Genomic DNA, 24,318 nt, shown 5'->3' with positions numbered 1-24,318 from the left:
CCCACTCTCTCTTTCCTCTCCCTCCCACTCTCTCTTTCCTCTCCCTCTCTCCCTCTCTTTCCTCTCCCTCTCTCCCTCTCTTTCCTCTCCCTCTCTGCCCCCTCCCCCTCTCTCTCTTTCTTCTTATCTGTTTATTTTCCTTTCTCTTAATCTCTCTCTTCTCACACCCTTTCCTCCTGTGTTTTCCTTTCTGTCACAGCCTGTCTCTGTATCTCTGACGTTTCTTTTGTGTTTTGCAGGACATGCTATCACTATGTTGAGCGGGACCTTCAGCTGGGGAAAGTCTGATCCTGTTGTACTCGATGGGTAAGCTCATATCTAGCTGTGATTTTACACCTCAAAAGTTTGTGAGTAAAATCCTGAAGCACTTCCACTGGGATATGGTGGAAACCATGTTCCAGTTGAATTGGCGGGGGACACATGGGGACAAGCACGTTGCTGAGGTGTTGGGGCACTGCATGAAGTCACAGGCATTGACTGGGAGTTGGGATGAGGATGCTCGGCCTGAGGCACAAGAGGCTTCCTCCCTGTGGCTCCTGTTTCCGAGTGCTTCAGGCCTGGAAATCAGTGAAAGCCAGTTTCTGGGCTGCAATTTCACTCCACTCTGTTATGACTTCATGTGCTGCTCCAAGACAACTTCAATCCAATGTTTCTGAAGAGAGAGATAGGTCGCTGGAGCTTTTCATCTTGCACTCATCAGGTTGAATGCTAGATTTCAATCTATCACAACAATTTGTAAGTGGAGAGATAGCGAGAACTGCAGATGCTGGAGTCAGAGACAACACAGTGCGAAGCTGGAGGAACACAACAGATCAGGCAGCATCAGAGAAGCAGGAAAGTTGGCGTTTCTGGTCGGGATTCTTCTTCAGAAATGTTGACTCTGATTGGCCAAGTCAGTGCCTCTGACACAGCAGTGAGGAACAAAAGGTTCCCCAAGCTCCCTGGTAATTCAAAAAAATGGCACAAGGGTTCACAACAGTAAACAGGAGGCAAGAGGAGGACTGTGTTTGAATAGGGAAGGCCCATCTCACAGCTGGACTCTCTCCCACCAATTCCTCCCTCCTCTTGAGTATACTCCTCTGCTCCAAATATCCAGTTGTACTTTACTCCTTACTTCCTTCCTTTACTATGCTTCATTATAGCTTCCCTGACAGAGCTGAGCCAAACCAAGAAATTACCAAACCATGAAAAGCTAAAATCTGTTGAATCATCCTCCCTCCTTCTAGTCAGTGTGTGCTGTGTTAATGTCATTGCTGTGGATAATGGACAGTAAGAGAGAGTCATAAAACTCAGGAGCAGGATCGAGCCATTCAGTCTCCTGCTCGTGGTTTCATAAAACACACCATGTTAACTCCCCTATCTATCAAAATTGACCTAATATAGCCTTGTATAAATACAATGACCCTGTCTCTACAGCGCATTGAGAAAGTGAATTCTACAAACTCATGACTCTGAGGAAAGGAAAAATTCACCACATCCTTTTTTAACAACAGAAGATCTTTCTTTTAACCGTGTCCCCTGGTTCTGGTCTACCTCAGGATGAGGAAACATGATCTAAATATCCACCTTTTCAGTGAAACATACAAGATCCTGCGGCAATAAAGTCATACCTCATTCTTTTAAACTCCAGTTAAAGCAGAGCAAGTGTGTTCAGTCTTTCCTCAAGATGTTCACTCCAGGAACAAGCCAGGCTATCCTCGTCTGACTGCTTCTATTGGCAATTGTGTATTTGTTTTCAAAGAAAGAACAGCTTAATTTTAGCACCTTTTAGCCTGGGGTAGAGCAGTGCTTCCTCGGCACTGAGCCTCTGACAGAGCGGTGCTCTTCAGTAGGAATGTCTGATAGGAACAAAAACAGAAGTTGCTGGAAAAGCTCAGCAGGTCTGGCAGTATCTGTGAAGAAAAATCAGTTTACATTTTGGGTTCAGTGCCCTTTCTTCAGAGTTCTGCCAGATCTACTGAGCTTTTCCAGCAACTTCTGTGTTTTTGTTTCTGATTTACAGCATCTGCAGTTCTTTCGGTTTTTATTAATGTCTGATAGGAACATGTGCTGAGATAAATGCGATTGTACTTGAACCTTCTGACCCTGAGATGCAAGTGCGGCACATTGAATTAAATTAACTCACTCTCGCCCAGAACCTCAAGCTAAGAAATTCCTTTCCTCCGTCAATCACTTAATTGAAACCTTGAGTGTATATTCTCTTGTGTTGCTTCCTGCCTGACCAGTACATCTGTTTTGCTGTCATGATGCTTGGTTAAGTCCAGCCACCCGGGTCTTCAGGCTCCCTTGGAACATCAGATTCTGAAAGGTGAAGCCTGTGAATTGTCCTTTTTTTCTTTTTGACTTGTTTAATCCAGGATCAGTCTGATGGTACCACAGGGCTCCCTGGTGGCAGTGGTTGGTCATGTTGGATGTGGCAAATCTTCACTTATCTCTGCTCTTCTGGGAGAGATGGAGAAGCTGGAGGGCAGAGTGGCGATCCATGTGAGTACTCCCGCTTTCTGATGACTCACTCCTCGGGGCAGGTGGAAGTCTACGATTTAAATCGCAGTCAGGCACTAATGGGCACAACTGTGTTATGTTAATAGATGAACTAGAATAAGAAGTGACAGATTAAATGTCTAAAGGAGTGGTGATTCAAGGTAAAAACAATTAGTAATGGGACAGATAAAGGGAATTTGGAAGGCTAATGGTATGTTAGACTTCCCTGCAAGAGGATTTGAGGACAGGGGTAATGAAGTCTCCAGTTGATTAGATCACACTTGAAGTATTATGTGTGGCTTTTAAACCCCTGACCTCAGGAAGGATATTATTGCCATACAGTGAATGCAAAGAAAGTTCACCAGACTTGTTCTGGAGATGGTAAGACTGTCTTATGAGGAGAGATTGGGGAAACTGTATTCTCTAGAGTTTTGAGAAATGAGAGTTGATGTCATTGAAAGTTACAAAATATGTAAATAGAGAGACTAGGTGGATGCAGCTAAGGTGATTTCCGTGGTTGGGGAGTCTAAATCCAGGCGCACAACTTAGAAGTGAGAGGGATGCCACTTGGCACCAAAATGAGGAGAATATATTTTCATTCAGAGGATTATGAATCTTTGGAATTGTCTGCCCTGGAGGGTGTGGAAGCTGAGTCTTTTGGCTTTGGCTTTGCTTAAGGTAGAGATTGGTACTCCAAAATCTGTCAATGACGCAAAGGAATATGGAGAGTGTGTGGGGCCAAATGCATTGAAGTGAATGATCAGCCATAGTTGTATTGAATGCTGAAACAGATTTGATGGGCTGAATGGCCTACTCCCACTCTATTCCTAATCAATGAGCTAAGAGCAGATGTCAGTGACAGTGGTCGATTAACAGCAGCAAGAATGGGAGCAGTGATTCTGATCAGAAATTGTTAAGCCCAATGAGTCACAAATGTTTGGAGCTGATGCACTGAGTTTTTCAGCATGTTCGCTCATTTATTTATGATTTTGCTTTTGCATTTACTACAAATTAAGGATGGTATGAAATAGAGTGCATCTAGCTGTTTCTGCTTAAATATAGAAAACTTAAGATGTAGGTAGCAACTTTGAAATTCTCATCAACACAAACAGGTTTTGGGTGATACTGTGAGTGCTTGTTTTTAAAAATGAATGGTTCATTTGTGAAGACTGCAGTTCATTCATACTTAAACTTTTTTTTTTACTGGCAGGGATCCGTTGCCTATGTTCCTCAGCAGGCCTGGATTCGGAATGCCTCACTGAAAGATAACATTATCTTTGGTGAGCTCCTTAGTGAACAGAAATATCAACAGGTTCTGGAGGCCTGTGCACTCATCACTGACCTGAATGTACTGCCTGGTGGGGACCAGACTGAGATTGGTGAAAAAGTAAGCATTTTCACTCGCACCTACCTTCTCCATCTCTCCATCTGTCTCTAAACTAGGGTTTTACACTGATAATCTAATGCCCCTTTTATAGGGAATAAATCTGTCGGGAGGTCAGAAGCAGCGGGTGAGTCTGGCACGAGCTGTGTACAGTGACATGGATGTGTACCTCCTGGACGATCCCCTTTCAGCTGTGGATGCACATGTGGCTAAGCACATTTTCGATAAAGTCATTGGTCCGGAAGGCGTATTGAAGGGAAAGGTAAAATATCTTTCACCAATCCTTTGTGGTCACATGGTGAATGACCCTTCTCCTGAATAAACAGAGTTAAGAGTGCAAGAGCCCTGTGGCCATTCTCCTGCAAAATGGACTGCTTTTGATGCTGTTGGGGAGGGGGCGGCAGAGCAGAGCATGGAAATGGCCTCTTGGGAAAGCAGCAAAGCTAAATTAATTGCACCACAGCTAGCTCTGCTGCAGAGAAGAGGAATACGTGTTGGGAAAGACATGGTAATAGTGGACTCAATTGTAAGGAGAATATATAAGCACTTCCATGGTCGCAAACGAGGCTTCAGGATGGTATGTTGCTTCCCAGGTGCTAAGATCAAGAATGTCTTGGAGCAGCTGTAGGACATTCTGGAGTGGGAAGGTGAACATCTGGTGGTTGTGGTACACATCGGTACCAATGACATAGGTTAAGAAAAGGGATGAATATAGGGAGTCAGAGACCAAGTTTAAAAAGTAGACCCTCAAAAGCAATCTCAAAATTGCTACCAGTACCACATGCTAGTGAGGATAGAAATAGCAGGTTATATCGGATGAATTTATGGCTGGAAATGATGTAAGGGGGAGGGTTTCAGATTTCTGGGGCATTGAGACCGATTCTGGGGGAGGTGGGGCCAGCATAAACTGGACAGGTTACTCCTGGGCAGAACCAGAACTGATTTCCTTGGGGGAATATTTGCTGGAATGGTTAGGAACCTTTAAAGTAAAAAGGCAGGAAGAGGGGAGCATGGGCAAGTGATGAGAAAAAGTGATAGAGAATTAAAGGGCAAGACTCATACAGAACTACAGTGCAAAATAATGTGAACAGGTCTAAGAATGTTAAAAAGACACATCTTAAAGTCTTGTGTGTCAATGCACGGCGTGTTCACAGTAAAGTGGATACGATATAATTAGGATTACAGAGGTGTGGCTGCAGGGTGACTAGGGAAGGGAACTGAACATCCAGGGTTACTCAGTTTGTTTTTGGAAGGAAAGACAAGAAAAGGAGGTAGGATATGCTGGTTAGAGAGGAAATTAACATAATAGTGAGGAAGGCTCTGAGCGCTGGTGAAGGGAATCTGTGTGGGTGGAGAAACACCAAGTGACGGAAAACGACAGTGGATTTATATACAGATCCTAACCTTTAGTGGCAATGCAGAAGAAAATATTAAACAGGAAATTAGTAACACAAGCACTAAAGGCATATCTACAATTATGGGTGACTTTACTGCAAATAGAATGGACAAATCAAATTGGTAATAATACTGTAGAAGAGGAATTCTGGAGTGTATAAAGGATTGTATTGATCCAGAAATCTGAGGAACCAGCTAGAGAGCAGGCCATTCTAGACAGTGTATTGTGAGTAATGTGAAAGAACGAAACTAGCTGTACAAGGCCCTTTGGGAAGAGTGACCATGATTCGCTAGAATTCTTCAGTTTGCTGGAGAGTGACATGGTTGATTCAGAAGCTTGGGTTCTGAATCTAAATGAAGGAAACTATGATGGTATAAGGTGCGAGTTGGCTAAGGTGATTGGGGGATGTAACTTAAAGGGACAACAGTTGAAAGGCAATGTGAATGTTTAAAGAGTGCGTGGGTGAACTGCAACAATGTTCACTTCATTCCCATCTGGTGCTAAAGTAAAATGGGAAAAGATGGCTGACCATGGCTAACAAGAGAAATTACAAATAGTATTGGCTCCAAGGAAGTGGCATACAAATTGTCCAAAGCAAGCAGCAGACCTGCGGATTTGGAGTAGTATAGATTTCAGCAAAGGAATTCAAAGGGATTAAAATAGGAAAAATAGTGTCTGCGTGTGTGTGTGTCTGTCTGTGTGTGTGTGCGTGTGTCATACAAGCTGATTGTAAAAACGTCTATATGTATGTGACAAGAAAAAGATGAGTGAAGATCCTTTCACAGTCAGAAACAGGGCAAGTGATAATGAGAAACAGAGATGGTAGACCAATTAAATGCTCTGTCTTCACAAAGGAGTATGCAGATAACATCCCAAAAATGTTGGGGAGCACAGGGTCTAGTGAAAGGGCGGAACTGAAGGAAATCCGTATTAGTAGGGAAGTTCATGGGATTGAAGGCAGATAAATCCCCAAGGCCTGATAATTTATTTCCCAGACTACTTAAGGAACTGGCTCTGGAAAGTGTGGATGTATTGGTGATCTTCCAAGATTGTAAAGCCTCTGGAACAGTTCCTATGGATTGGTGGGTAGCTAATGTAACCTCTACTTAAAAAGGGAAGTAGAGAGAAAACAGGGAATTCTAGACTGGCCAGTCTGATATCAGGAGTTGGGAAAATGCTAGAGTCTGTTATAAAAGATTTAATAACAGAGCAGTTGGAACACAGTGACAGGATCAGACAGAGTCAGTGTGGATGTACAAAAGGAAAATCACATGAGGAATCTATTGGAATTTTTCAAGGATGAAAAACTAGTAGAGTTGATAAGGGGGAGCCAGTGTGTGTGTTTTAGTTGAACCTTCAGAAGGCTTTCAGTAAGATCTCACATAACAGATTGACATGTAAGTAGAAAACACATGGGATTGGGGAGGGCTAATGATGTGGTTAGAAACCGGTTGGCAGACTGGAGCAGAGGGTAAGGGTAAATGGGTCTTTTTCTGAGTGATGGGTACTGCAGGGATCAATGCTAGGAATCCAGCTATTTACAGTAATTATTAGTGATTTACATGATGGAACTAAATGTAATATGTCCAAGTTTGCAGATGACACAGCTGGGTGGGAAGGTGAGCTGTGAGGAGGATGCAGAGATGCTTCAATGTGATTGGATAAGTCGAGCGAGTGGATAAATGCATGGCCGATGAAGCATGTTGTAGATAAATCCGAGGTTATCCACTTTGGGAGCAAAAACAGGAGGGTGGATTATTATCCGAATGCTGATACATTAGGAAAAGGGAGGTGTAACAAGACCTGTGTGTCCTCGTACACCAGTCACTGAAGGTAAACAATGCAGGTGTAGCACGTAGTGAAGGTGGCAAACTGGATATTGACCTTCACAGCGAGAGGATTCAAGTTCAGGAGCATGTATATCTTATTGCACTTGTGTAGGGCCTTGGTGAGACTGATCCAGTAGTATTGTGAGCAGTTTTGGTCTCCTTATTGTTGGCTATGGAGGAAATATAACCAAGGTTTATGAGACAGATTCCTGGGATGACGTATGCAGAGAGACTGGATCAGTTGGGACTACAGGGAGAGAAACTGCCATCCGTATGTGACCTGGCCTACATGTGACTCCCGACCCTAGGCAATGTGATTGGGTGGAAACAGGCCCCAACAAGTCCACACCCACCCTTGGAGCATCCCACTCAGACCCATCCCCTTATAACCCACCTATTCTACACATCCCTGCATGGGCCAATCCACCTAGCCTGCACATCTTTGGACTGTGGGAGGAAACCGGAGCACCCGGAGGAAATCCACGCGGACATGGGGAGAATGTGCAAACTCCACACAGACAGTCGCCCGAGGTTAGAATCGAACACAAATTCCTGGCGCTGTGAGGCAGCAGTACTAAGCACTGAGCTCCCGTGCTGCCCTATTTGGTATGGGCAATAAATGTTGGACTAGCCAGTGATGCCCACATCCTCATGAATAAAAAAATCATTGAAGTTTAGAAGAATGAGTGGACATCTCATATAAACTTATAAAGTTCTAACAGGACTAGACAGAATAAACATGGGACAGATGATTCCGATGACCGGGGAGTCCAGAACCAGGTGTTAAGGTGCGAGATTACAGGTTAAACCTTTTTTGGACTACAATGAGGGTCAATGTAAGCACCCAGAGAGTGGTGAGCCTATGGAATTCACTCCCATAGAAAGTGATTGAGGTCAAAGCATTGAAGGTTTAAGAAGGAGTTAGATATAGTTTTTAGGGCTAAAAAGATCAAAGGGAATTGGGAGAGAAGTGGTAACAAGGGGTTGAGTTGGCTGATCAGCCATGATCCGATCAAATGGCAGAGCAGGCTCCAAGGCCCGAATGGCCCACTCCTGATCCCATTTTCTTTGTTTCTGTTATTTACAGGGAGTGACCCTTATTCTGAATAAACAATGATCAAGTCTAACTGAATGGTGGAGTAGGCCTGGCAGCTGAATGTACTACTCTGTTATGTTGTATGACTTAGTCAGGAAATTCTGAGTATTTCTATGGTTACATACTTGAGTTAATACTTCTGTGTTTTCTGAAACTGGTGCTTAATGAAATCAGTGAATAAATGAATTTGAAGGTGGGGAGTAGGGTCGTGTTGAATATTTCTGATTAGACCATGAATCCCTCCGTCGCTCCCTTCCATTCCTGTTGTCCTGAGTGAAGTGATACTGGGTACTGAGTTGTTTTATCTGCTCATCTTGCAGTGTGATTTGTGCTATAGCCTTTGACCTCTTTTCTCTTTTGATTTTGCAGACCCGAGTACTGGTGACACATGGGATCAGCTTCCTGCCTCAAGTGGATCAGATTGTGGTGTTGGTGAATGGCAGAGTCTCCGAGATGGGATCGTATCAGGAGCTGCAGGAGCAGAATGGAGCCTTTGCAGAGTTCTTACGAAACTATGCCCAGCGAGATGAGATCGAGGAGGATGAACCAACATGTAGGAAGATTTTAGGGCTGGGGGCATAATTCCTTGTAGTATTTTAACAAAGCATTAACTTGTGTGCCATTTTGAAGGAGATGGAATGAGTTCAGGAAGCTATAAATGAAAATAAGTGCAGAATCCTGGGTTTTTTCAATAGAAGAATAGAGTACAGACAGAAGGAAATTGTGTTGAAGCTTCGTGAAATATTTGATTATACCTCAGATGGAGTCCAAGGAGAGGGCGCAGGGTAAAAAAGAAAAGCTGGGATTATTCTCTGTGGAGCACAGAAGGTTAGAGGAGATTTGATAAAGATGTTCAAAATTGTGAAGTGCTTTGATAAAGTGAATAAAAACAAACTGTTTTAAGTGAATGAAATGTTTGTAACCAAGGCCACAGAGGTAAAGTAATTGGTGAAAATCCAGGGGAAAGTTGAGGATATTTTTTACAGGTGGATCTTAAATAAGCTGCCGGAGAGGGTGATGGAAGCAGATTCAACAGAACCTGTCAAAAGGAGAACTGGATAAATATTTGAAAAGGACGAGACTGTCAGGCTGTGGGGAAAATGCACATGGTGGGGGGGTCTAATCAGATCCTGCGAAGAAGTGGAAGATAATTTGTAAAGTTAATGGTCTCCTGCACTGTAAAATTCCGGTATTAAATGGGGAGGGAAGAGGAGGAGGAGCGCAATTGTTCAAAAGGAGTTTGACCCAGAGTTAGTGAAGCACAGAGGCTCAGGCTGGAGTATGACAGTCCCATCTTACCATGCAATGTTGTTGAAAGCAGACAGACAGGAAGTATGCTGCTTTGAATTTCAGCTCTTGCAGGTTATAACGTTAACTTTGTTCCTTTCACTTTCCCTCCAATTTCTCCCAAAATCCCCACCATGCTGCAGACAGTCTTCAGGATGGTCAAGGTTTGTGACTCTGTACCTCCTAGTTCAGTTATTGGGCCCAGTCCAGTATTTCCCCCCCCAACCCCCCCCCCCCCCCCCCCACACCCCTCAATTACATGGGTGCAGACACGTGCATGCAGTCTTAGAGACCAGGCAATATAACACACCAGTCACATACAGCAAATGCAAGTTTGAGGGAGAGCGGGCCTCGGTTTCTGTGTAGACTGGGTAACCTTGGTGTTGATCTCTGGATAAGTAATGTTGATATCAATGAACATTTTCACAGCATTGGTTCAGAGATAGCTTTTGGACTCTGGTGCCCCTTGGTAACCGAGGTCACTGAACCAAACTGCAGATCATGAATCCTGGCAAGTGCTGGAATTGTCATTAGGTTCCTGGTACTTGGTCTAGTTGAGACTTCCCACCAAGATTGCAAAATTAAAAAAGTAAACTGTTAATCCACAGGCTAAAAAGCCAATTGTGATTAAAGAAAAACCATTCATGAAACCCTGATTACTGATGATGCTGAACATTGTGTAAGGAGATCACTTAACACCAAGGCATGAGTCAGGGAGTTAGCTCTATCTATCTCTCTCTCTCTCTCTCTTTCTCATTTATTCTCGTTTTGTTTGCTATCTGATCTGAGTAAATGCTAGACTGTTTCTCAGTGATGGAGAGAGAGTTGCTAGCTGGTTCCACAGTGAATGTTCTCTGACCTGGGACTTTTCCAGGAATCTTGATAGCTCTCCCACTATCCTGCCCCATACAGTTCAAAACTAGCTCCCAATAAAACTACAAAACTTGAAATCAGTTCTGTTCTGCCATTCATTTGGAATCAGCTGGCCAGGCAACAGTAAAGTAGCTGCCTGCACTTATCTCGCTCTGCAACAGGATTTTCTGTGGCCATTGTTCCAGGATTCTGGATGGGTTCTGTTGTGAGTGCAGCTCTCGTGCCGATCGGCACAGCCTGACTCTGTGTTGTCACTAATTCCTCCTTCCTTGTTGCTTTTCAGTATTCGATGAAGAGGAGGAATTTCTTGGTGAGGATACCCTCAGTAACCATATCGACTTGAGTGACAATGAGCCCTCAGCGGCAGAGGCACGGAAACAGTTCATGAGGTACGTGTGGAGTTCTGTGACCACTTTATCCATTGACCTAGAGCTGCACAGATCAGTGATGTCTGGAGATTCTTAAAGGTGGTTCCAGAGCTCCCACTGGTGGCTTAGTTGCTGCAAGGACCATTGGTGTAGTGCTCAATCACACAGAACAGGGCGATCGATTCCAGTTCCGATGTATTCTGTGTTCAGCTACAACTAGAAAAAGAATGGCCAGTAACTGGGATGTGCAGCAGTAACTCTTATTCCTAATCGCTACACTAACTCTGACCAGCAGTGTATGGCTAAATGATTTATGATAAAGTAGTGACAGAGCTGGACCGGTAACTCGGGCCATAAGTTCAGATCTATATATTGTTAAGTTTTGAAATTGAATTCAATAAATCTGATCATTGTTTTAGTATACTGTAGATACCGAAACCACAGTCTCTCCACCTCTCCAGCTCACTTTCCTCATTTAAAACACTCATGAACATCTATCTCTTTGACCAAGCTTTTGGTCACCTGGCTAAATGTCTCCTACTGTGGCTTGGGGGCATACTTGGTTTTCTAATGTTCTTGGGAAATATGTCTTTCACAATATATTTATAAATTATAATTACCTTCCCAACATTTGAGGAACATTGGGAAAGTGGGAATTTGCTATCTATCCTTAGTTCTATTGTAAAGATGGTAGTGAACTGTTTCATTCTCTTATGGGATAACAGCATCACTGATAGCATTTATTGTCCATCTCTAACTTTCCTTGAACTGTCTGTCACACAGTCACTGGGATTGAAATCACATATAAAGCCAGACTGGTAAGGACAGCAGGTTTTCTTCCCTAAGGCAATTAGATTTTTAGGTCAATTCAAAGTGTCTGTGGATTGGAACTCTATTCTCTGGGCCATTCGCCCAATGGGATTTGTAGGTTAGTTCGTAGCCTCTGTATGTGAGGCAAGTAACTAAAGGCCAACAATTTTAGGCCCAGTATGTTCTCAGACTAATGGAGGAATCCGCCTTGATTGACAAGATATTAAAAACTGAAATAATCGGTTGGATTTTAGGAATTTTTATTTGTTTCACCCTGCCTAACATTAGGAGTGAGCCTGGTCCACGAGACAGACAGCTGTCAAAACCAGACAAGGAGACATTTACTAATCAGCCTATTCAGAGATGTTACTACACCTCTGGAGCCAGTGGGACCTGAACCCAGGCTTCCTGGTTCAGAGCTTTGGACACTACCACTACACCACAAGAACCCCCAAAATCAGGAAAGGATAGGTATTTCCCAACTCTGATCAGCTGGAGGGAATTGGGAGTTAAGGAAGTATTTGGGTCTCCAAAAATTACAAAGCAATTTACAGCCAAATTGTGCTTGTCAACCTGCTGTTACAAAGAGGTGATATAAGGAACCTAGGGAATGGTAGCCCAGCTAGCCTAACATCTGTTGTTAGGAAAGTACTAAACTCTACAATTAAAGGATAGGCTAATTGTACGCCTTTTTTTTAGCTAAACTAGGGGGGAATTTGTAACCGGGATATTATGCTTGACAAATGCAAATTTTTTGAATAGGTGACTAAAGTGGTGGACATCCTGTGGATGTTATTTATACAGACCTAGTGAAGATATTTTACAAAGTCCCTGAAAACAGACTGAGCTAAAGTTGAAGGTCATGGAATTGAAAGGTGAATTATTGACCTGGTTTGGAAACTGGCTGATTAAGAGGAGACTGAGTAGGAATAATGAGCAGGAGCTTTAATTAGCAGGATATGATTAGTGCTGGCTCACAAAGATGTGTGTTGAGACCTAAACTGTGCGCTATTCAACAACAATGTTGATGAGGGAACAGAGCACTAGAAATTAAGCCCACAATTCAATTTTACGATTTTTTTAAACCTTTTATTAAATTATACAGTCCGTAATTTACCCAAACCTGATGACCAGGTTTGACAGAAAACACAGACGAGGTGGTGGTACTTAACAAAAATTACTGTTTATTACAGTTGCATACATTCTAACCACAGGTGAACAACTATGGAAAGTTGACATATAACTACTAATTAAAACTTTACTCCCCTTCTAAATCCACCCTTAATCTGCACATATAACAACAGACAGGCAAAAAACGAAAAAAAACTGAAAGAACCGCAGATGCAGGAAATCTGAAACAAAAACAGAAATTGCTGGAAAATCTCGGCATGTCTGGCGGCATATGTGAAGAGAAATCAGAGTTAATGTTTCAGATCCAGTGACCCTTCTTCAGAACAGACAAAAACAGTTCAATTCACCAGTCGTCAGGATTCGATGGGACACTCCTTCTGTTTCTCAAGCCCTTTAGTTTTTGGATCTCCTCTTCCTTCAGATTCTTTCACATTTTTCACCGGAGGCAAAGAGTGACTGGTTCACAAATTGTGAATCTCTGACTTATTGGCTAAAAGTAATCGCCTACAGCAGTTGGTGGGAGAAAGCAAACAACTGGCTTTCTTTAGCTTCAAGTATCTCATAGGAGACAGAGAGACATAAACTCCCTTTCCAGAGGTCCAAAGGCAGCTTCTCACTGTATCATTCATCCCCTCAAGCTGTTCTGCTGCCCAAGAACCAATCAAGAATTGTTGTCAGGCTGTTGACCTCCAGCATCCATGGTCACAATGCCACCAACCAATCAGCTACTTGTTGCCAGGCCCCAGTGCTGGGCCCAGCAAAGTGACAGTGTAAACTCAGACCTTGGCAGTTAGACAGTACTTTTCCCAATTGTGTTCATAATTAAAAGTAACATTAAATAAAGTGCAGTCTTTACAACAGAAAGCTATAAATCCAATTTTACTGATAACAAAGATTGGCAGCATTATAACCGTTGTTGTTGGAAGCCTAAGATTACAATGGACAAACAAGTACATGAATTAGGAGCAGGAATAGACCATTCAGCCCCTTGAATTTACTGTGCCATCCAATAAGGTCATGGCTGATCTGTTTGTTTTGAATTCCATATTGCCATCTACACCTGATAACCTTAGATTCTTATCAGGTAATGAATTCACTCTGCCTACAGCTTATAAATATTCAATTCAGCTGTTTTGATAGGTTAAGTGGACAAATGAATTTCGACAGAGAAATTTGAGGTCATCCATTTTGAACTTAAACATATAAAATACCAGACTTCATCAGTGGTGGACAACTAGAAACAATGAAGGAGCAAAAAAGATTGGAGGTTTTAGGTAAATAGATCATTGAAACATCATGATCGGGAACAGAAGATAATCAAAAATCTAGTGGAATGCTGGCTTCATATCGAGAGAACAAGAACACAAGATGGTCGAGGTGTTCACTCCTGGAGACGCCGGGAGCAGGTTCTGAGCACCACAGGCTTTGGATGGAGTACAGTGTAGATTCACTGGTTGGACAGAGCTTAAAAATTAGAGCTAGACCTTTTCAGGAGTAAATTTAAAATGCACTCCTCAGACAAAGGGTGCTAGAAGTTTAAACTCTCATCCAGAAATGGCAATTCATGCTGGGTCAACTGATCATTGAAATTTGAAGTTGATACTTTGCTTCTTATTTGCAAAAATACAAACATGGGTCACAGGGAAGCCATGATCTCATCAAATATTGGACCAGATTTGAGGGACCGAATGGCCGCCTCTTGTTTCTATGTTTACAGCCAATAAAGTATATTTGAAGTGTAGCGACTGTAGGATGTAGAAGTGTTTGTGTTTGTGTGGGATGAGGAATATATCTTAGTCAGGACACGGGATATCTCCTCTGCTGTTTGAAGTAATGCAGTGGAGTATTTTGTTTCCGTGTTTGGAGAGACAGTGGTGTAGCGGTCATATCACTGGGTTTTTAGCCTGGGCCTTTGGATTAACGTTCTGGGGGCAGGGGTTCATGTCCCTGCATAGCAGCTGGTGAATTCACTTCCAATTAGTAAAACTGCAGCTTAAAGCTTATCTCAGCAATTGTGACTGTGACAACTTCAATCAATATTTCTAAAGTGCCGTCTTGTTCATTTAGTCATCTTTAGGGATGGAAACTGTCAGCCCTTACCAAGTCATACATGCTGAGAGCTGTGTTATTTCCCTTAGTGGCTCCTGGTGACATTTTTGTTATTCTATTTGCTCTTCATCTGATATCAGACAAATCAGTGTCATCTCATCCGATGGCGAGGCATCCACATGGAAATCCACGAGGAGGCGTCTGACTGAGAAGAAGAAGGTGGTGGATACTGCTCCACAGCCAAAGAATAAATCAAAGGACCTGATCCAGGCTGAGACAACAGAAACTGGGAGGGTAAGCTCACACCTCACAGAGAGTACTTATTACTGTCACTCTTGGCAGCTGTGTTCACATGCCACCCTCCCACAATGGCACTGAGCTTCCTGCATTTCCCCTGAAGTCTCTCTTTGTCTGTGAGTAATTGTCTGTTTGCCTGTACCTGACTCGGAAACACTCCACGTACTCATTGCAGAATGTGGGGATTGTTGGCAAGGCCAGCATTTATTGCTGATTCATCTTTTCGTTAAGAAGCTGGGAGTGAACCACCCACTGTCTTGGCAACTGAATGGCTTGCTAGGTCATTTCAGAGGGCAATTCAAAGTCTGTTATGTTGCTGTTGGTCCAGACTTGCATGTAGGCCATACAGTGTAAGAAAAGTAGATTTCCTTCCCTTTAGAAGGCTTCAGGTAACCATTATGGTTTTTAATGACCGTCTCCCAACTTTGTAAACAGTTTTTGTTGAACCAGTATTCTACTGCTTCCAGGTTTTTACGAACTGAATTCAAATTGCAAAAGTTTAACAATGGCAGTTCAAACTCCAGTATTCCTGATGATGCTGTGCATTTACACTCGAGCCCCACTACTCTCAGGTGTCACAGAAGTTGAAGATTTAATCAAAGTTCCAATTTTCATGTCTGATGAACTCAGGTTAACAGGAACCACTGGCCAAGTTTCTGTACTTCATTTCTACCCACAGGCAAACAAAAGTTGTGAATGAGCAACATGTAATTCTACTGATTGAAACTCATTAGAACATAAGAACTAGGAGCAGGAGTAGGCCATCTGGCCCCTCGAGCCTGCCCCGCCATTTAATAAGATCATGGCTGATCTTTGAGACTCAGCTCCACTTACCCGGCCACTCGCCATAACCCTTAATTCCTTTACTGTTCAAAAATTTATCTAGCCTTGCCTTAAAAACATTCAGTGAGGTAGCTTCAACCACTTCACTGGGCAGGGAATTCCACAGATTTACAACCCTTTGGGTGAAGAAGTTCCTCCTGACCTCAGTCCTACATCTGCTTCCCTTTATTTTGAGGCGATGCCCTCTAGTCCTAGTTTCACCTACTAGCGGAAACAACCTCCCTGCCTCCACTTTATCTATTCCCTTCATAATCTTATATGTTTCTATAAGATCTCCCCTCATTCTTCTGAATTCCAATGAGTATAAGCCCAGTCTACTCAGTCTCTCCTCATAATCCAACCCTCTCAACCTTGGAATCAACCGAGTGAATCTCCTCTGCGCCTCCTCCAGTGCTAGTATATCCCTTCTCAAGTAAGGAGACCAAAACTGGACACAGTACTCCAGGGATGGTAGGAACTGCAGATGCTGGAGAATCTGAGATAACAAAGGTGTGGAGCTGGATGAACACAGCAGGCCAAGCAGCATCATAGGAGCAGGAAGGTTGACGTTTCAGGCCTAGACCCTTCATCAGAAAAGACCTTTCTGATGAAGGGTCTAGGCCCAAAACGTCAGCCTTCCTGCTCCTATGATGCTGCTTGGCCTGCTATGTTCATCCAGCTCCACACCTTGTTATCACAGTACTCCAGGTGTGGCCTCACCAGGACCCTATACAGCTGCAGAATAGCCTCCCTGTTTTTAAACTCCATCCCTCGAGCAATGGCAGACAAAATTCCATTTGCCTTTTTAATTACCTGCTGCACCTGCAATCCCACCTTCAGCGATTCATGCACAAGGACACCCAAGTCCCTCTGCACAGCAGCGTGCTGCAATTTTTAACCATTTAAAACATAGTCCATTTTCCTGTTATTCCTACCAAAATGGATGACCTAACACTTATCAACATTGTACTCCATCTGCCAGACCTCTGCCCACTCACTTTGACTATCTATATCCCTCTGCAGACTTTCAGTGTCTTCTGCACACTTTGCTGTACCACTCACTTTAGTGTCATCTGCAAATTTTGATACACCACACTTAGTTCCCAACTCCAAATCATCTATGTAAATTGTAAACAATTGAGGTCCCAACACTGATCCCTGAGTCACACCACTAGCCACTGACCGCCAACCAGGAAAACACCCATTTACCCCTACTCTTTGCTTTCTACTGGTCAACCAATCCTCTATCCATGCCAATACATTACCTGTAATACCGTGCAACTTTATCTTCTATAGCAACCTTTGGTGTGGCACCTTGTCAAATGCCTTCTGGAAATCCAGATACACCACATCCACAGGTTTCCCATTGTCCACCATGCAAGTAATGTCCTCAAAGAATTCCACCAAATTAGTTAAACGTGACCTACCCTTCATGAACCCATGCTGGGTGTTCCCAATGGGACAATTTATATCCAGATGTCTTGCTATTTCTTCCTTAATGATAGTTTCAAGCATATTCCCCACTACCGAAGTTAAGCTAACTGGCCTGTAGTTACCTGCTTTTTGTCTACTTCCTTTTTTAAACAGTGGCATCACATTGGCTGTTTTCCAATCTGCGGGAACCACCCCAGAGTCCAGTGAATTTTGGTAAATAATTACTAGTGCATTTGCTATTTCCCCCATCACCTCTTTTAGTACCCTGGGATGCATTTCATCAGGGCCAGGAGACTTGTCTACCTTTAGCCCCATTAGCTTGCCCAGCACTGCCTCCTTAGTGATAATGATAGTTTCTAGGTCTTCACGTGCTATAACCTTCTTGCTATGTGTCTTCCATGTTATTTGTGTCTTGCACTGTGAAGACCGACACGAAATAACTGTTTAATGTCTCGGCTATTTCCTCATTCCCAGTTATTAAATTGGCCTTCTCATCCACTAAAGGACCAATGTTTAACTTCGCCACTCTTTTACGATTTACATATTTATAGAAACTTTTGCTGCCTGTTTTTATATTCTGAGCTAGTTTACTCTCATAATCTATCTTACTTTTCTTTATAACTTTTTTTGTGGCTTTCTGTTGGCCTTTAAAGATTTCCCAGTCTACTAATTTCCCACTACTCTTTGCTTTTTTGTATGTGTTTTTTTTCAATCTGATACTTTCCTTTATTTCCTTAGACATCCATGGCTGGTGCTGTCTTTTCGTACAGTTCTTCCTTATCACTGGAATATACTTCTGCTGAGCACTGTGAAAAATTGTTTTGAAAGTCCTCCACTGTTCCTCAATTGACCCACCATAAAGTTTTTGCTCCCATTCTACCTTAGCTAACTCCTTCCTCATTCCTTCATAGTCTCCTTTGTTTAAGCACAGGACATAGGTACTGGATTTAACCTTCTCACACTCCATCTGTATTTTAAATTCGACCATACTGTGATCGCTCCTTCCGAGAGGATCCCTAACTGTGAGATCATTAATTATTCCTGTCTCATTACACAGGACTAGATCTGGGATAGCTTGCTCCCTCGTAGGTTCCATTACATATTGTTCTAGGGAATTATGGCGGATGCATTCTATGAACCCCTTCTCAAGGCTGCCATGACCGACCTGGTTTGACCAATCGATATGTAGATTAAAATCCCCCATGATAATTGCTGTACCATTTTTATATGCATTAGCTATTTCTATGTTTATTGCCCGCCCCACCACGATGTTGTTATTTGGTGGCCTATAGACCACACCTATCAGTGACTTCTTCTCCCTGCTATTCCTAATTTCTACCCAAATGATTTCAATGTTTTGTTCAGGAGAACCTATATCATCTCTCACTACTGCCCTGATATCATCCTTAAAAATCAGAGCAGCACCACCTCCCTTACCTTCCTGTCTGTCCTTCCGAACAGTTTGATACCCCTGGATATTTAACTCCCAGTCATGACCATCCTGTAACCATGTCTCTGTAATGGCCACTAAATCATACCCATTTGCCATGATTTGCGCCGTCAGCTCATCACCTTGTTTCGAATGCTGCGAGCATTCAGATAAAATGCCCTTATGCCAGTTTTTGCACCTTCTTTTTGGGTCCTATCACCTCCATTACTAACAGCTCTTGAGTGCTCCTTCCCTCTAACTTTTTTCCTAATTTTCAATGGAGCTGAAGCTTCCTCGTCACCTGCTAACCTGCTGCTTTGCCTTACATTAATTGTTATTCTCCCTCTACGCTCACTTCTCCCTTCCCCCCTACTTACTAGTTTAAAGTCCTATTAACCACCCTAATTACCCTTTTCGCCAGAACACTGGACCTGGCCCTGTTCAGGTGGAGTCCATCCCAGCGGTATAGATCCCTCTTGTCCGAGAACTGATGCCAGTGCCCCATGAAAAGGAAACCCTCTTTCCCACACCACTCTTTTAGCCACGTTTTTACTTCCCTGATCCTTGCCTCCCTATGCCAATTTGCACGTGGCTCGGGCAGCAATCCAGAGATTATGACCCTTGAAGATCTGTTTTTTAATTTTGTTCCTAGCTTTTCATAATCCCGAAACAGGTCTTTTTTCCTAGTCCTGCCTATGTTGTTGGTACCTATGTGGACCACAACAACTGGATCCTCCCCCTCCCTCTCTAGTATCCTCTCAAGCCGGTCAGAGATGTCTCGCACCCTGGCACCGGGCAGGCAACACACCATGTGGGATTCTCTATCCTGCTCGCAAAGGATACTGTCTATCCCCCGATGATGGAATCCCCTACAACTACAATCTGTCTTTTTGCTCCCCTCTCTTGAATGGCCTCCTGGACCATGGTGCCATGGTCAGTTGACTCATCCTTCCTGCAGCGCTGTTCCTCCTCCACACAGGGAGCAAGTGCCTCATACCTGTGGGACAATGTAGGGCTGCGGCTCCTGTGTTCCTGTCTGCAGGGTCCCTCTACCTGCCTCACTCGCAGTCACACACTGCTGTCCCTGCCCGCCGATCGAATTAACATTAGTTAATCTACCAGGTGTGACTACCTCCTGGAACACAGCATCCAGGTATTTCTCCCCCTCCCGGATTTGCCGCGGTGTTTGGAGTTTGGATTCCAGCTCATCAGTTTTGAGCCAGAGCTCCTCAAGCAGCCAACACTTGCTGCAGATGTGGTCACTGCCATTCTCAATGGGATCAGCTAGCTCCCACATCATACAGCTACAACACATCACCTGGCCTGCCATCGCTACTTAGTTAATTATTTAAAATGAATTTTTTTTTTAAGTTTCGCACTGTTCGCTGCACCAGTAAGTTTACTCCGTTATATACTCAAACAGACTCTGGCTTTGCCTTCCGACCCGCTCCCAGAGGATTTGATGTCTAGGTGACCACCCCAAAAGATAACAAAGAGATGAGGGGGAAAAAAATGCAAATAGCTTACCTGCTCACCACACTTAGTCGTTATTATTAGGTTAGAGGAGGTGGAAGGGTAGGAGACACTACGCGTGTAGTGTCTCGGGTATTAGTTAACTCCCAAAGTTATTGGGTGGAAGCTTACCTTCCCAGGCTGCCCTCGCGCTTCCTCCCAGACTCCCGCCGCTGAAACAACTGAAAGGCCGCAGTCTCGCGAGGTAAGACTTTTATAATCGAAAAACTTACCTTCCCAGGCTGCCCTCGCGCTTCCTCCCGGACTCCCGCTGCTGAAACAACTGAAAAAACTCAAACTCCTTCTTAAGCTCCTGTAGTCATATGCAGACTGATACAGATAGACATACATGGATGTGATGAGTGAAGAAAAAAAACACTAGGGAAACACAGTTCAATAGCACCAGTTCCTGATCTCAGAGCTGCTTCTTCCAAGCACCTTCTGTTCTTTTATAGAAACCGGGCGAATGGAATGCTCATTGTTCAGTCTTTGTCACTGGTTAGAGGCAACAGCTTACAGGAGCTGGTGGCAGAGAATAGCTAGCTTTCTTCCAGGTTTCCTTTTATTTTTAAATTGCAAAGATAATGAGAGAGAGAGAGAGAGAGAGAGATCCTTCCTCTGTAGCATTCTGGAGGTTTCCACCTCTGTATTGTTTATACATACTCTGTCCACCTACCCAGGAGCCAATCAGAGTGGCTCATGCAGTGAGGCCCAGTTGTGGAGGCCACTGGTTCATGCTGAAGACCCATCAGCAGCCTGTCCCTGGGTGAAGCTGACAGTGCGCACATCTGCAGTGCCATGGTGTCTCAGACCTTCCCGTGTGCCACAGCATCTGAAAAAGGCTGCATCCTTTCCCTATTTTGGTCCACAATCTAAAGTAAAGACAAACAACAAGTGGTGATCTTTACAATTATAATTAGACGAACAGATTCACAAAGTTTCTGTACCTGATATTTGGAATAGGGAGTGGTAAATCTAGCCTTCCATTTAGGTTATAAGAGGAGACTGTGTGTCAGCAACAAGGCTGGTTCCTCCTGGGTGATACTGCAGCATCAGAACCTTGAACGTGCAGCACAGAAACAGGTCATTTGGCCCTTGCTGGTATTTATTACTTTCCATCAGCCATTCCATCACTTCCTATTCTTCCTATAGGCTGGCAACAGAATAACTTTGAAACTAAGTTGCCCAGCGCTGTAGGGGTAATTGAGACAATAGATTCTGGAAGTTGCTAAGCACTGCCGTGCTGCCAGGACGTGGGCTGGGGTGAAATCGGAGAATGTGTCTAAATAATTACATTTGATCTGATGAGTGGTGGGTCACTAGGTCCTGTGTTTCGATGGCAGGTTAAATTGATTGTGTTCTGGCAGTACCTGAAGGCGGTCGGTCCCTTCATCTCTGTTGTGATTTGTATCCTGTACTGCTGCCAGAATGCTGCAGCAATTGGTGCCAACTTCTGGCTAAGTGACTGGACCAACGACCTTGCCCTCAACAGGACCCAGCAGCAAACCTACATGCGGGTAGGAGTGTATGCGGCACTCGGCTTCACGCAAGGTAAGGCCTGTCCTACATTGAGAAACTGAGCCAGCAGGAGGAGCAGCGTGCTCATTAGCAACTAATAATAATTTCTGCCGTAAAGGAGGTGGAGCTGGAATGGTCTGTACCAATCAGGAGTTTGCACCTGTAAAAGGAATAAATTTATGTAATTACTGAAGGGAATAGGAGGCCCTTGTGGTAATTTGGGAAAATCTGTAGATTTCAGTGCTAAATAAATTATTTAAACATTTCTCCTAATTTCTTGGTGAAGCTTAAGTCCACACTTTCACAGAATAGTGGTGAAGCTGAGCCTAGATTAATCCCTTCACTGTTCACCAATCTAATTGACATTGTCAATACTTGGGGAAAAGGGGCTAACTGCACAATACTGGCTGGGGTTGGGTTGGTGCTGGTTGGGATGGGAATACAATGTCTCATCTGTGTGCTAACCTCTGCTCTGGAACTGCATTATGTTTCCATCACAGGGATCCTAGTTCTGATCTCCTCCTTCACACTGGCACTCGGAGGCCTAGGGGCTGCTCGGCAGCTCCACACACGGCTCCTGGACAACAAGTTACACACACCACAGGCATTCTTTGACACCACACCCATCGGACGTATCATCAATCGCTTTGGCAAGGACGTTAACGTGATTGATGAAGTCATTCCCCTGACATTCCAGATGTTCCTTGCAACGTTTTTCATCTCCCTGTCCACTACGATAGTAGTAGTCTCCAGTACCCCGTGGTTCACTCTGCTAATCGTGCCACTGGCTTTTGTGTACTTCTTCGTACAGGTACCTCTCAAAACACCTCTCCATTTTCTCATGGACAAACAGCGGTGCAGAGGATGATGGCATGGTGCAGATGCATTCTTTCTGAAAAGGGGTGGGGTGGGGGGTGAGCCTCACTGTCAGATCCTCTCTTAAAGTGACTAAAAAATTCCAATTTGATTTGACACACCCTGTGCCTAACTGTAGGAATAATTCAGCTGGATTAACTTCAGTAGGGATACAGTCAGGAAAACAGGGTGCTGGGGCAGGGGAAAGAGGGGTTACTGAGGGACAGTGACGGAGCTGGATTAAATTCAGTAGGGATACAGTCAGTAACACAGGGTGCTGGGGGGGAGAGGGGTTACTGAGGGACAGTGTGACGGAGCTGGATTAAATTCAGTAGGGATACAGTCAGTAACACAGGGCGCTGGGGGGGAGAGGGGTTACTGAGGGACAGTGTGAGGGAGCTGGGTTAACTTCAGTAGATATACCATCATGTACCCACTGATTACCGCTGCTCTTAAATTCCAAATCAAAACTGTAGCTGACGCTGGGGCTCCCACTTGTTTCTTTGCTTTTCCCTCTGTGGTTCTTTGGATTATTTTCTGTGGTTTGATGCAATCAGTTTTTGTGAATTACCTTGTCATTTCTGCCAACATTCATTGTGGTGTGAATATGATCATCATTTTCCAGGTTGAAAGTATGAGGCTGTGGATTGGTGTTGCTGCAGTTTCATGTGGTGTTTGTTGGTTTAGCACATTGAGAGCCAGCTTGGTCCATGAGTCCTTTGTTCTCCGGTCTGGCTACTCTGCTTGACAGTCACCACCACCCCGTTCTCTGCCCAGAAGCTATGTCAGATAGAAGTGTTCCAGAGCTTGAGTCTGGGAAGAATGCAGAGCCACGTATTCTGTAAAAATGTGAACTATAAACACACGCCCATGTCTGTTACTAATAGCCACACAGCAGAAATTAGCTCCAGAGGTTACAGTTTGTGCACAGTTTTGATAGTCAATGTATTGTTTTCCTGGTTGAAGGCTACTGGCTGTGGCCTAGGCATGGTAACTGCCAGGAAGCCTGGAGACATTCCCAAAATAGGATGGTATCAAACAGCATGGTTCGGGGAAAGCTACTACTCACTTACCCAGTGACACCACTGCTCTTTGTCAGTATGGGTGAGAGAACCTAGTCAGTATCACCAATAATTCCACAAACAACAGAATGAGGGTGTATGAGGGTAATGCGGTCTCTCAGTCTGCACTCCACTCCCATCCTAACCACACATAGTGCTGTCCTGTGACCCCACAGCCCCTTGGCATGGTCTCGACCTGGCCACGTCCGTGAACCCTCTAAGAGTCACTCACTGGTCCCTGTGGGGAGAGACTGTGTATAGTCTGGAGGTGAGCCATGAGGCAGATCCATTAGACAATGACTGCTGGGCCTTTTGAACAGAGATTGTACGGTGTGTGTTTCCTGTGATGTGTTGAACACGGTCTGGGTCTCTGAGCAGGCAGAGTAATGTCTGTTGAATGACACCAAGACCATTTACTGGAACAAACAGTAATAACTGATCTTATCTAATGTTTTATCTCAACATAAATCGGTGTTTGCTTATAGACCCAGTCGTGTGAAGCTTAACTTCCTGACTTTCTGTTCTAACATTTTGGCCCAATCATTCCTCAATGCCTCTCAGTCTGCGTTTCCCTCTCTTCATCCCCCACCGCCCCCCCACCTGGTCTATCTGCCCCTCTCTCTCTCTCTCTCTGTCTCTTCACCCCCACCCCTTGTCTGTGTGTGTGTGTGTGTGTGTGTGTGTGT

General features: G+C 44.0%; 1 protein-coding gene across 7 annotated transcripts in view; it reads left to right on the top strand.

The window, feature by feature from the left end:
• abcc3 (ATP-binding cassette, sub-family C (CFTR/MRP), member 3) overlaps positions 1–24,318 on the top strand; it is a 116,400-nt gene that overhangs the window by 65,653 nt on the left and 26,429 nt on the right. For 3 of the 7 annotated variants that reach the window (XM_048610740.1, XM_048610743.1, XM_048610741.1), the window contains exons 15-23: positions 240–306; positions 2,358–2,484; positions 3,692–3,868; positions 3,960–4,127; positions 8,556–8,739; positions 10,630–10,735; positions 14,845–14,998; positions 21,542–21,749; positions 22,217–22,527. In XM_048610740.1, the coding sequence (XP_048466697.1) occupies positions 240–306; positions 2,358–2,484; positions 3,692–3,868; positions 3,960–4,127; positions 8,556–8,739; positions 10,630–10,735; positions 14,845–14,998; positions 21,542–21,749; positions 22,217–22,527 (1,502 nt within the window). Of the gene's footprint in view, positions 1–239; positions 307–2,357; positions 2,485–3,691; positions 3,869–3,959; positions 4,128–8,555; positions 8,740–10,629; positions 10,736–14,844; positions 14,999–21,541; positions 21,750–22,216; positions 22,528–24,318 lie in introns of those variants that run through there. The other 4 variants (XM_048610739.1, XM_048610744.1, XM_048610742.1 and 1 more) reach the window with 2 other exon arrangements.

Source organism: Rhincodon typus, chromosome 23 (assembly GCF_021869965.1).
Source record: "Rhincodon typus isolate 14 chromosome 23, sRhiTyp1.1, whole genome shotgun sequence".
NCBI classification, from domain to species: Eukaryota; Metazoa; Chordata; class Chondrichthyes; order Orectolobiformes; family Rhincodontidae; genus Rhincodon; species Rhincodon typus.
Note: the sequence above shows the minus strand (reverse complement) of the source record. Positions and strands in the feature narration are given on the sequence as shown.